This window comes from Bos indicus x Bos taurus, chromosome 8, assembly GCF_003369695.1.
Source record: "Bos indicus x Bos taurus breed Angus x Brahman F1 hybrid chromosome 8, Bos_hybrid_MaternalHap_v2.0, whole genome shotgun sequence".
NCBI classification, from domain to species: domain Eukaryota; kingdom Metazoa; phylum Chordata; class Mammalia; order Artiodactyla; family Bovidae; genus Bos; species Bos indicus x Bos taurus.
The window spans coordinates 102,459,499-102,473,668 of record NC_040083.1 but is presented as its reverse complement, the minus strand read 5'-3'; the positions used below and the strand labels follow the sequence as shown (position 1 = coordinate 102,473,668).

General features: G+C 40.4%; 1 protein-coding gene across 3 annotated transcripts in view; it reads left to right on the top strand.

The window, feature by feature from the left end:
* The window catches only part of FKBP15 (FKBP prolyl isomerase 15), a 57,044-nt gene that overhangs the window by 7,922 nt on the left and 34,952 nt on the right, over positions 1 to 14,170 (top strand). For 2 of the 3 annotated variants that reach the window (XM_027550530.1, XM_027550529.1), the window contains exons 2-7: positions 783 to 898; positions 6,034 to 6,118; positions 6,659 to 6,728; positions 10,995 to 11,069; positions 11,420 to 11,518; positions 13,367 to 13,516. In XM_027550530.1, coding sequence (XP_027406331.1) covers positions 783 to 898; positions 6,034 to 6,118; positions 6,659 to 6,728; positions 10,995 to 11,069; positions 11,420 to 11,518; positions 13,367 to 13,516 — 595 coding nt within the window. Of the gene's footprint in view, positions 1 to 782; positions 899 to 6,033; positions 6,119 to 6,658; positions 6,729 to 10,994; positions 11,070 to 11,419; positions 11,519 to 13,366; positions 13,517 to 14,170 lie in introns of those variants that run through there. The other variant, XM_027550531.1, reaches the window with a different exon arrangement.

Genomic DNA, 14,170 nt, shown 5'->3' with positions numbered 1-14,170 from the left:
CCCATTAACATTTATTGACCTCTTATTTGGGCCAGCCCCTCTTCCCACCCTTGCAGATATTCCCACAGAAGTCGAAAGAAGAGTTTGTTTAAAGAAGAACAAATTAGTTGACAGTGTAAAAAGGCAGCATGAAAGCCAAATAAGATAAAGACAAGCTGTTTATTAACAAAGAGATTGTTGGTGACTTTAGTAAGAGCAGTTTCAGTGGAATAGCTGGGACATAACATTCATCATAAGGGATGGTAAAAGAATGATTCTGCCATGAAGGATGGAATCATAGATGGGATTATGTTTGATGGAGTAAGCTTATAATACAGTTGTTTTTTTTTTTTAAAGGTGACAATATTCTTTTTCTTTCTTTCTTTTTTTTTTTGAAAGCTCAGAGCCCTAACCACTGTACCACCAGGAATTCCCTGTAATATAATTTTACTTCAGAGTAATAAACTAGCAAAAAATAGGAAACTATGACTTGCTAAAGGTAAGAATGTACAGTTTGAAGAGGACACCTGGACTAATCCCCTTAATTTACAGATGAAGAAACGGAGGTCCAGAAGAAAGAGACACCTTGACCAAAGTCCTGTGGATGGGCAAGGCCACTTGGTGCTGCTCAGACCAGAAATACAGTCTTGATTTCAAATATACTTAGCTGTTGCTTCTGATAACAAGTGGTGGGATATATAGTCGAGGAGGGATTTGTTCAAGGGTGGAGCATGAGCAGCATTTGTAATAATCCCAGGTTTGAAATGTGTCAAACGAAACATCATTTTCATTTTCTGCAACAGTACCAGATTGGCTTCTCTTTTTGGACTGGATCAAGCAGCTGCTGGCCATGGAAATGAATTCTTCCAGTACACAGCTCCAAAGCAACCCAAGAAAGGCCAGGGAACAGCACCAACCGGTAAGTTAAGAGGTTAGGATTGACCTCTGACAGGCTAGTTGGAACAATAAACAGCCTTCCAAAGGTGACATGCCAGGTCATCCATCCTTGATCGGTTTGGCCAGGCTCACCACCAGTGAGGTACATACTGCCCTGAGCTCTCAGATTCTGAATTCTGGCAGCTAGGTAGTATGCTCATTTTTAGAATCTGATGGAGGAAGGTCACAGGCAAGCCCTTCTGCCCCACGTGGAAACCACTCTCCAAAACTCTGCCCAAGGCGCTCTAAGTAGGCACTGTCCAATGTTTTGGCAAGAAGGAAGAGCTGCCTTTCACATCCTTCACCTGGATGGGTTAGATATGTGCTGACAGTGAATTTTTCCCAACTAGACAATGATGCTCAATGCTGTATCACCTGTACCTTTCATCATGATGAACACAAGAAATAATGAATGAAAATTTGTTGAATAAAAAGAGAAAAGAAGAGTCCAGTATTTTTAAAATGCCTGCCACATGTCTGGTCTCAGGCGCTTTACTTGGATTGTCTGATTTAACAATTCTGTGAAATAGGTGAGACTGCCACCATTTTAGAGGCTCAGTGGGGTTTAGGGGCATAGTTAAGGTCACAAGCAGTAAGTGAGAGAATTGGAATTTGAACCCTGATCTGACTTACTCCGAAACTTTTCTGCCCTCCTCTGCACTTTGCCGTATTTGTGTAAGAGTCTGAATGGGAGTGAGGGACTGATAGACACAGCCCAGGGACTTCCCTGCTGGTCCAGTGATGGATATGAGGCCGCTTGCCAGTGCGAGGGACACGGGTTCGATCCCAGGTCTGGGAAGATCCCACATGCAGCAGAGCAACTAAGCCCCCGCACGCAGCTGCTGAGCCTGTGTGCTGCAACTGCGGAAGCCTGCGTGCCTAGAGCCCATGCTCCGCAGCAAGAGAAGCCACTGCGAGGTGGGTGTGAGGAGCCCGCTCACTGCAACTGGAAAAAGCCCACGGATAGCAATGAAGACCCAGTGTGGCCAAAAACAAACAAGTGAATAAATAAATTAGCAAACAAAAGTTGACGTTAAAATATTTTTTAAAAAAGAAATAAATAGCCCAGAGCAGAACAAGTGGTAAGAGACATTACATTAAATTTGTGTTGGATGAAGGAGGGAAGTATTGAGTATCTTTTATATGCTAGGCACAGTGCTGACACTGAGGGTGCTGTTAGGATATTTAGAGTTGAACCCTTGCAGCAAACACTGTATGGCCTGTAGTCCAAAATAGTCACTGTTCGGCTGTTTACATACAGTGTTTGCAGACCCCTGCTCTAAGTCTTACCTGTCACTTTTGACAGCTTTGTCGTGGATTGTGGGTCCTATTCTCCAAGCCATAATCTGGCCAGATTTCTAGTAGGCTGTGCTTTTTACATTTCCTCTGGCATATCTTTTCATTAGCAGTGTACTTGTGACTCAGTTTTATGGTGATTGAGTTAATGGATGTGGATAAAAACAAATACCCTCAGTCCCTACCCAGTGAAGTAACTTGGTTTTTTTAAATTAGAAAACAACAACTATGAATTCATTATACTTTTAAAGAGGGGATTATAGAGGTTTTTAAAATGAAAGATTAACTATATTGTCTTATGTAGGCATTCACAAATAAAATAAAAATTAGTAATACAGGAGATGCTCTCTGTTCAAGGAATATTTATGTAGCAAGTTATTGTAGAGAAGGAGGTGGCTGCAGCATAGCTCTTGAATCTCTTCATAGATCTATGGAAACAGAGAAACTAGATAAAATAGACAAACTTATGGATAATACTTACAATAAAACCAGTTGAAAAAGGATCTTCATGAACCTCCCAAGTATAAGCAGGTATGGACACAACTTGCATGGTATCAACATTTGTGTGGGAGAAAACCAGGAAGCAATGGAATAATATCTGCCTCTGAGAGTGGGAGAACCCCAAAGTAGCCAACAGGTGTTCATGAGAAATACTGCAGGTCAAGCTGGAACTGCAAAGCATTTTGCCTGTTTTAATTGGCTGAGTACAAGGGGTTGATGATGGGGACTAGAAGAACTGGAGCATTCTTGCTTCTATGAACTTTTGAGACTCACCCTCTATGATGACGTTCTCAGAGAGGTCCCCACCCCAAGAAGAACCTGCTGGGAATGGAATCAAAATTGAGGAGGTTAAGGATATTAGAAGTGAAGGTTAGGGACTTCCCTGGTGGTCCAGTGGCTAAGACCTGGTGCTGTCCTGCCGAGGGCCCAGGTTAGATCCCTGGTCAGGGAACTAGATCCCACAGGCTGCAACTAAAGATCCCAAGTGCAGCAACTATGACCCAGTACAGCCAAATAAATACATTAAAAAAAAGGAAAAGGAGAGAAGATTTAGATTAAAGTAGGGCTAGAACAGAATCAGGAAGCAGGCAGAAGCCCCCCCTGCTGTTTTGAATCCTCACAGCAGAGGAGTGAGTTCCATGAAGTTAGGAAAGCCACCCTGAACCATGCCTTTGTCTAAAAGTTCAGAAAAGCAAATTTCACATAAAAATAAACAATAGAAAAGTATCAAACTCCACGCAAAGTTATTGCAAGAGCAAGGAGCAGAATAGTGTCCCTACAACATGAGCTCTATACTGTGAGAATGTTTCTTAACGACTAGATCAAAACTGCAGCCACCTATTACCATTAAGAAAATAACATAAAAACATGAAATGGGACCATAAATTGAGAATTTTAAAATCCCAGAAGTAGGTGACAGGACTCAGGCAAGAATTAGAGATATCAGAAAAATTATTTCAGAAATGAAGGCTAAACAAGAAGGAACACAGTGTGAATACACACAACAGGTTACGCCTTAAGAGAAATAGGAGGCTGGTAAGAGGACATTTTTAAACTAAAAATTTAAGAGAGAAAATGTTTTCAAAGGAAAGTGAAAGACTTTGCAGGAGAAAAAGACTTCAAATCACATATTAAAAGCAGTCCTTATGAGCAGGGAATTAAAGAATCTGTACAATTCTGATTTCAGAGAGGAAGAAATGCTTAGCCAATGAGAAGATCCCATGATTGTGACATCTGACTCGCTTATCCCTCTAGCAAATCCATGAACAGCCTTCCATTTTCAGGATGATAGATAGGTAGGGAGATGAGAGCCTTGGGAGACAGTAATTTTTTTCTCAGTGTTAACTGCGGCCTGAGTTTCTCTTTTTCTTGGTCATTTACTACTTCTCCAGAGAGAAGTTTTATATTCTGTAGCATCACATACGTAAAACTGGAAAGTACTGTTGTCGGTTTTTACAGAATAATAAGGAGAACAAGAACACCACAGACTAGGAAAATAAGCCAACAATCTAAAATAGGCAATTCATCAAAATCAAACAAAATAAATGGCCAATACAAATCTATAGAAAATGTTGAATTTCTGCTTCCCCGTAATCAATAAATGCTAATGAAAACAACCGTGAGATGGCATTCCCCTTTCCCTAATGCCCCCCATCCCATCGGTAAAGATTTAGAAAGCTCGTCTCCTCTTGTTGGCAAGGATGCGAAGCTGACATGTTCATACTGCTAGTGGTATTTTATGTTTGTTTTGGAGATTCTTTTGAAGAGTATAAGGAAATGTGTATATTAAGTGAGAAAAGGAAATTGCCAAAGCATATCATTAATGTTGTTTTTGAAAAAGCTGAAAAAGCTGACAAGTTTATGTGTATAGAAACAGGGCTAGGAATAAATACATCATACTATTGATGTTTATGTTTCCGTGGTGAGATTATAAATTGTTTTTATTTTCTTTGTGTGTTTCTGAATTTACCAGGTTTTCTACAGTGTACATGTACTCTATATAAACAGAAAAAAATATGTCAATACTGTTAATAAAATTTAACTGACTAAATTTTAAAGATCTTATTGGCTATATTCAGCAGTTCATGAATTGAGTGGCATCAGATGGTAAAGCATCTGCCTGCAATGTGGGAGACCTGGGTTCAATCCCTGGGTCGGGAAGATCCCTTGGAGAAGGAAGTGGCAACCCACTCCAGTATTCTTGCCTGGAAAAATCCCATGGACAGAGCATCTACAGTAGGCTACAGTCCATGGGGTTGCAAAGAGTCGGACACGACTGAGCGACTTCACTTACCTTTCCTTTGCTTTCTAGAGTTGAGCAGCGTCCAGTCTAGTAGATAGGGGCTATAAAGAGCTGTATGAAATGAAAGTCTCTTACAGGCAGAAAGGAGCAGAAACAAGGCAGAAGGGATTCTCGTATCATGCTAGGCAAAACAGTGGGCTGCTTATTACAAGGTCACTTTCCTTTCAGTTCGGTTCAGTTCAGTCGCTCAGTCGTGTCCGACTCTTCGTGACCCCATGAACACTTCGCTTTAGGAGATAGTAGAGACCTATCACACATTATCTATCTGGTGACTGATCAGATCATTCCTAATTGGTTTAAGATTCCATTTCTTGAAGAGCCAAAACGGTGATTATGTTGAATCTCTGTTTAGTGGATTGGAGCTTAGGCTTGGTGATTCCATTTTGGGCCTGTTGTCTTGTTTTTTAACAACAACAAAAAGAATCAAATGAGGATTCTTTTGAAAATAAGTCCTTAGTTGCTGTGTCCACACCTGTGTTCTCACTATTCCATCAGTGCGTTCCTGTGGTGGGTGTGAATATATGATTTACTCTAAATGTACTATTTTTAAATGTTAGTCTTGCTTTACCACTGCGAAAGTAAAGTTATGAATGTAATCTCAATATCAAAAATTTTCAACTCTGAAAGTAAAGGAAGGGGAAACAACTTCATTTTTACCAATTATCGCTGTCAAAATATTGGAAGGAGAAAAGAAAGTAATGGAATGTGATCTTGCTTTCTAAACAGTGCTTCTTGTCCAGCCCCCAAATTTGTTTGAAATGGAGCCAGAATCCTGAGTTCTAGTCTAGGCTGCTACTGTCATCATGTAAGGTACTTGGGGCCTAGAGGCTCAGTTTCTTCATCCCCAGCCATAACCATAGGGGCCCTTTGGTGGATCAGATGAGGACAAAGGTTGTAAAAGCATTAGAACATCAACTCTAAGGTTAAAGAAGAATTTTGAAGCTACTTTAATGGTTAAAAATCAGTTTCAAGCAAGAAATGAATGACAACTTTTGTTTTCTCCTTCATCTCTTCATCAGGGAATCAGGGGACACCAAAAACAGCGCCCACCACGACAGGCACTTCCACATTGTTGGTTGCCACAGCAGTCCATGCCTATCGTTAGTAAGTAGCTGAGAAGGACCACTTTCTGGAGTTGCTTGGGGCCACGGGATAAGCTCCTGTCTTTTCACAATAGGCCTCTCTGTTGCAAAATGGCTACTCAGTCCTGCCATAGACAAAGTATTAGTAATGCTTTTAATGTTTCAGTTGGGCAATTCTGCACACAGAACTTTGAAGAGCCAGTACCTTGTGTACTCCCTCTAGGAAGTGCTTATACCCTCAGCAGCAGCCTTTTTAAAAGTTCAGAGAAAGCCACTCCACTAAAAGATCCTGAATAGTAGATGTTTAAAGAGTAAAGAAGTTGTGTCAGAGCTTTAAATTATAAACTGTTGTCTGTCCCTTTCTGGAGGCTGAATGCCTAGATTCCCCACTTCTAGAATTCTTTTTAACAGTTACTTTTAATCTAATAAAGTCCATGCATTACAGGTGGTTACTATGTTTCTTAAATCTCTTTCATTCTCCCATTGGGAGATATATAATGTCTGAAAGCTGTTTCTACTTGTTTGAAGGAAGTGTTAATACCTGTTTTTCTTACTTCTGTAGCACAAATGGTCAATATGTAAAGCAGGGCAAATTTGGTGCTGCAGTCCTGGGAAATCACACAACCAGAGAGGTAAGAATGCCCCCTTGTCTCATGTATATTCAGGTGTCCCAAATCATACCAGTGAACTGGTTTTTATGGGGACTTGTCTTATATATCAAGTCAGAGGATTAGAATGATTGTACTTAATGTGAATTTTTAATGTTAGGTGTATAATGATATTTATAGTCACATTTTGCTTACTGTTGTACATTAAAACAAATTCAACCACTCAAATTCCTTAAGTTTGACCTTTGTGATATGAGTCTAGCTTAAGAATTTGTAGAATCTTAGAGTCATTCAGTAACCAGGGACATTCTTTTGTTAGGTAATGAGCAATGCTTAGAGTATGACCACTGTTTATCTTGTGTGTGTGTGTGTTTATCTTTTTTGAAAGTTTGGTGAGTTGGGCAGTTTATCACACAGCAAAATACTGATTTGAGTCAAAAAGATGTGATTAGAAGCCCAGAGACTGATTTCCTTGTATAGATTGTTCAGTTCAATTCAGTTCAGTCGCTCAGTCATGTCATTTTATGACCCCATGGACTGCAGTGCACCAGGCCTCCCTGTCCATCACCAACTCCTAGAGCTGACTCTAACTCATGTCCATCGAGTCGGTGATGCCATCCAGCCATCTCATCGTCTGTCGTCCCCTTCTCCTCCCGCCTTCAGTCTTTCCCAGCATCAGGGTCTTTTCAAAGGAGTCAGTTCTTTGCATCAGGTGGCCAGTGTAGATTGTATCTAGCTTCAAATTCTTCTCCAAAAGGTTTTGAACATTGTTAAAATACACATAGGAAACAATAGCATTTCAGAGGTCCAGATAACATGCAGTCTGCATACCTCAGAAACTCTGAGACACTGAGAGAGAAGATTACCTGTTCAGGGTAGCTAAAGTAATGAACAACACTCCTGTATATGAAAAACAAAAGGCTTAATTTTGGAAATTTGCAAAACACATGTAAAAACAGTGGGACTAGAATAACAAACACCCACATATCCATTACTGAAGTCTAACAGTTATTAATCTTTTTCATCTCAACTCCAACCTGTCTTCCTATTCTCCTGTTCAGATTATTTTGGATAAATCTCTAGCATACAGTTTTAGCTGGAAATATTTTAGTACATATCTCTACAAGATAAAGATTCTAAAAAACATAACCATTATCACTCCTAAACAAAACCCACAGTAATTCTTTGATCTTATGCACACTGCCAGTTAGTATTCAGATTTCCCTGATTATCTGTTTTTTTCTTTTTAACAGTTACTTTTAACCTAATAAGGTCCATGCATTGCAGTTGTTACTGTGTTCCTTAAATCTCTCATTCTCCCATTGGGAGATATATAATGTCTGATTGTCTCTCATTTTATCATGTTAGCAGCCATTGTTTTTTTTCTTTTTGGACCCACTGGGAGGCATGTGGGATCTTAGCCCCCTGACCAGGGATCAAACCTGCCCCGACTGCAGTGGGAGCGTACAGTCTTAACCACTGGACCAGCAGACAAGTCCCTGTTACCAGGCATTGTTGATTATTATCTAAGTTCGTTACTTCATTAGAGATTGCCATTTGGATTTAAAAATCTGGTATTGGGACTTTGAGCTTCCCAGGTGACACTACTGGTAGAGAACCTACCTGCTGATACAGGAGACTTAAAAGATGTGAGCTCCATCGCTGGCTTGGGAAGATCCCCTGGAGGAGGGCATGGCAACTCACTCCAGTATCCTTGCCTAGAGAATACCATGGACAGAGGAGCCTGATGGGCTACCCAGTCCATAGGGTCGCACAGAGTTGGACATGACTAAAGTGACTTAGCACAGGCACATTGGGACCTTACCACCCTTCACTTCCAGATAGAATGTCTTATGTTGTAGCAGGCAACAGTATAAAAAGACAAAGTGAAAAAATTGTATTTTAAAATTCATTAGGGAGCTATGGAAATGATGAGGAGTAGATGAATTAAAATTCTGAGAGGAAAGAGCCAATAAGCTGAGTGTTTCCTTGCCTTGAGACCTTTGCTGATACTTAGGAGTAGACTAAGCATCAAGTGTGTCCCAAGCAGAGACTGCTGGGGAAAAGACACTGGCGAAAACTGTAGACGCTCCAAACACAAGATTGGTTTTTCCCCAAGGGACATTTGATGAATTGGGGTGTGGTGTGGAAGTCCGTGGACTATACCAGAAAAGCAGAAGGAAAGATTGCCTTTGGTTCATAGGAGATAAAATCCAACTTAGGGCTGGAAAGCAACAACTTTCCTCTCAAAACATTTGCTAGATTTTGAACTTCATGGGGAAGAGACTAAAGAATCTCAGCTCAGAATCTCTGATGGGCAGAAAACTTCAGGACCAAAGAATCAGAGGCCATCCAAGCTCTCAATGAAAAGCCTTCATAGATAGTGCTCAGGAATAGGGACAGCCCAGAAGTGAGCCAGCTCTTCATAACCTGTGATCCTTCACTGAGCAGCTCAGTCTATAATTTGATTGGCATGAGGTGATCAGTCCCTGCTGTATCTGCCTCACATAGTATAAGGGAAGTCTTTTCTAGTACAAGATTGTATATGAGCTTCTGTAGTCAGTCCCTCCCTCCCTTCTAGAGTTGAATTTTAATTTCTGTGTGTGTGTGTTGTAAATATGTATGAGACATAAAATTTGCCATTTTAATCATTTTTAAGTATATAATTCAGTTGCATAAATTGCTTTCACAGAATTGAGCAACCATCATCACTCTTTCCACTTTTTTCATCACCCCAAACAAAATCTTTAAGCAATAACTAACCTTTAAGCAATAACTCCCCATCCCCTTTCTGTTATTCCCTGGTAACCCCTAATCTACTTTCTGTTGTTGTTCAGTCACTAAGTCATATCTGACTCTTTGTGACCCCATGGACTGCAGCATGCCAGGCTTCCCTGTCCCACACTATCATGAATTTGCCTACTCTAGGTATTTCATATAAGTGGAATGATAAAATATTTGTCTGGCTTATTTCACTTAGCAAAATGTTTTAAAGATTCATCCATGTTGTAGCATGTATCAGAAATTGGTTATTTTTATGGCTGAATAATATCTTATTATATATATATATAAAACACATTTTTAATATTTATCCGTTCATTATCTGCTAGACACTTAGTTGTTTCCACCTTTTGACTATTGTGAATAACAGTGCAGTGAACATTGATGTACAAGTGTATGTTTGAGTCCCTCTTTTCAGTTCTTTTGCATGTATACTAGGAGGGAAATTGCTGTGTCATATGGCCATGAAATTAAAAGACACTTAGTCCTTGGAAGGAAAGTTATGACCAACCTAGACAACATATTAAAAAGCAGAGACATTACTTTGTCAACAAAGTTCCATCTAGTGAAAGCTGTGGTTTTTCCAGTAGTCATGCATGGATGTGGGAGTTGGACTATAAAGAAAGCTGTGTGCCGAAGAATTGATGCTTTTGAACTGTGGTGTTGGAGAAGACTCTTGAGAGTCCCTTGGACTGCAAGGAGATCCAACCAGTCCATCCTAAAGGAGATCAGTCCTGGGTGTTCATTGGAAGGACTGATGTTGAAGCTGAAACTCCAGTCCTTTGGCCACCTGATGCGAAGAGCTGACTCATTTGAAAAGACCCTGATGCTGTGAAAGACTGAGGGCAGGAGGAGAAGGGGACCACAGAGGATGAGATGGATGGCATCACCGACTCAATGGACATGGGTTTGGGTAGATTCTGGGAGTTGGTGATGGACAGGGAGGCCTGGCGTGCTGCGGTTCATGGGGTCGCAAAGAGTCAGACACAACTGAGTGACTGAACTGAACTGAACTGAATGGTAATTCCTTGTTTAGCTTTTCGAGGAACTGCTGAACTCTCTCTACAGCATATACCATTTTACGTTCCCATAAGCAATATATGAGGGTTTCAGTTTCTCCACTACCCTGCTAACACTTCATTTTTTTCCTTTTTCTACAATAGCCATTCTAATAGGTGTGAACTGGTACCTTATTGTGGTTTTGATTTGTATTTCCTTAATGCCTAATGGTGTTGAACATCTTTTTTATGTACCTGTGGGCCATTTGCCTATCTCTTTAGTCACCCCTCATTCAAATAAAAACACCAACAAAATAAAGACATTGCTAATTACAGTTAAAAGAGTAGGGTCCAAATGAGAAGAGATTAAAGTAGACGGTGAGAAGATAAACTCTAAACTTTAATGGGTTAACTGAGGTTTGAGTTTTATACCTGCATGAAGCATGACCCCTGACATCTTTGTATTGTTCTTTAACTTCTCTTTTTTCTGCCCGTCTTTGCTTGAGTACAGTATAGTATTCTTCTTTATATCAGCCAACAACAGCCAGTAACTGTTGCCAGGATTCATCTGAACTTTGAGCTGATGGTAAGGCTTTCCCTATTGGAATCAGTAGCTCCTTTGGGACTGGTTTATAGGACAGATGGGTCTGTGCATACCTGGTGGGAAAAGTGGGTATCTTTTTTTTTTTGGCTGTGCTTGTCAGGGAATTCCCCAAAGTGAATATCTTAACAGAACCTCTCGGAAAGGTCTCTTGACTGCCTTCTGGGAATGTGGACTAAGGGGTGATTGGTGGAGGATGGGAGGGAATAAGAAAGTTCCCTGATAACTCTCCTTGGATCCACCTGAGGCAAGGCCCTTCTACGTGAGCTTAGGCGTCACATTTATCCACTGTGCTGCCTGCTGTTGAGTTATCTCAACATTTTTCCTTTCTCCAGGTTCGGCCCAATAACTATAGCACCTTTTATGATGACCAGAGACAAAACTGGTCCATCATGTTTGAGTCAGAAAAGGCTGCCGTGGAGTTCAATAAACAGGTAAGACTATTTTATTCTTTCTGTGAAGAGCCAAACACTAGTCTGGATTTCCCTGATTTTAAGAAAATATATGGAAAACTCATAATTTGCTATATTTTTAGTTACAAGCATTAAAAAAAAAAACCCCTAAATTCATCCCTTGAACTTATTGTATTTTAGGGAAATAATAAGAATACTTATTGCTTGAAAGGAGAAACAAAAGGCTAAATATAAACATATCTTTAAACACCTCTCATAAATTATCTTAAGGAATAAATACAACTATCTTTTTTAAGATACTATTTTAAAAGAATTTTTTAAAAGTTGTTTCATTGTCATTATAGAAAATTTAGAAAAGCATTTGAAAGCATTCATAATCTTACTACCCAAGGTAATCACTGTTGACATGTGACATTTCTTTTTTTTCCTGTGCATGAGGTGCATAAATAGTTATAGTCCTTTCAGCATGCATGTGTATTCAGTAGCTCAGTCATGTCTGACTCTTTGCGACCCTGTGGACTGTAGCCCATCAGGCTCCCCTGTCTGTGGAATTTTCCAGGAAAGAATACTGGAGTGTGTTGCCACTTCCTACTCCAGGGAATGTTCCCAACCCAGGGACTGAACCCATGTCTCTTGCATTGGTCTCTGATTATTTCCTCAGACTAGAAGAAGTGAAAGATGTAATCAAACAGTTCATGTATGTTTAGATTCTGTATAAATTGTACTGTTTTACATCCATATCAGTTCTCACTATACCTTTGCCACATTTATTTATTTTTGACTGTGCTGAGTCTTCCTTCCTGTGCTTGGACTTTGTCCAGTTGCAGTAAGAAGGGGCTGCTCTCTGGCTGTGGAGCACAGGTTCCAGGGCGCTCAGGCTTCAGTAGTTGTGGTGCGAAGGCTCCGTATTTGCAACTCACAGGCTCCACAGCCTGGGCTCAGTAGTTGTGGCACACAGGCTCAGGTGCCCCTGGGCATGTGGGATCTTCCTGGACCAGGGATCCAACCAGTGTCCTCTGCACTGCATGGCGGATCCTTAGCTACTGGACCATCACGGAAGCCCCTTAGCCAACATTTAGAATTATTATAGTATTTTTTTCCTTCTTACTCTTACTTGCTTGATAAAAAATGACTTCTCATTGTTTTAGCTAGCATTTGATTGCAATAATGAAACTTTTTTTTTAAAGAAAATGAGTAGCAAGTTTCTAAGGTATATATGTTCAAACATTGACTATAGAAAAATTATTCATTAAGATAATGTTTGACTTCTTTATCTAGTGTCTGAGCTAACATAATATGGGTACATCTGTAGGTGGTAGAGATGAATTCTAGGAATACATCATGGTTTTGTAAAGGGCCTTTATTTATTTAAATAGCCTTTTGACTTTTTTTTAGATGCTCCCCTATCTTTCATAGGCTCCCAAACACTGAAGCAGTAAACTAGTATAGTAATGATAACAAATGTTTATTGTGTACTTACTGTTATTTGCCAGGCATTGTGCCAAGTACTCTCCTTGTATTATTAGTTCAGTCTTCATAGCTAACCCTAGGAAATATGCAAAGCCTTTATCTCCATCTTACAAAACAAAAGTCTGAAATAAGGTTCATAGGAGTTATGTTATTTGGCTGAGGTCACACGTTAATAAGTGGCAGTGCCCAGATCTGTACTCAGACAGTCAGACTCCAAAGCCATACTCTTAAGCACTTTGATTGCTGGCAAGATTACTGACTTTTGGATGGTTTGCTTCTAAACATGTAATTTGTTTCGTAAGTGGACGCCACTGTTTGGAAAAGAGCAATTAGTAGTAACTGAGTGAGTCCTTAACTGAGCTTAAACTAGGTTCATGCTGCTTCGATTTCACCTCACAGGTTTGCATTGCCAAGTGCAACAGCACCTCTTCCCTGGATTCAGTGTTGTCACAGGACCTGATGGTAGTGGAAGGCCCTGCTGTAGAAGTTGGAGATTCTTTAGAAGTGGCCTACACCAGCTGGCTCTTTCAGAATCACGTTCTGGGCCAGGTAAGAAAAAGTACCCTGCAAGTTCTTTTGTAATTTAAATAGCGTGAGAGCTATTCAAATGTACAGTATATTACTGTGAATTGCTGCTATTAGCAAATAGAAATCTTTCAGGAGCCTTGGTTTGACCTCTATAGCCGCTTCTGTGGGGAAGGCAATGGCACCCCACTCCAGTACTTTTGCCTAGAAAATCCCATGGACGGAGGAGCCTGGTAGGCTGCAGTCCATGGGGTCGCTAGAGTCGGACACGACTGAGCGACTTCACTTTCACTTTTCACTTTTATGCACTGGAGAAGGAAATGGCAACCCACTCCAGTGTTCTTGCCTGGAGAATCCCAGGGACTGGGGAGCCTAGTGGGCTGCCGTGTATGGGGTCGCACAGAGTCGGACACACCTGAAGCGACTTAGCAGCAGCAGCAGCAGCAGCAGCCGCTTCTGAGACATAACCATGAAATGCTAGTGTGTAAAATCTGCTTGGTGCCACCGTGTCTCTTCCTTAGAGCAAGTGGAAACTAGTTTGCACCAGTGTTATTTTTGGTAATTGTTCATGTGTACATCTTGTCCTCCTATACCAATTTTAAATTTGAATAGATTCTTATGGGATTAGGCCTTAAACTTCTTAGACTTTCTTCACAGTTGTTTCTCTGTTTTTCTTAT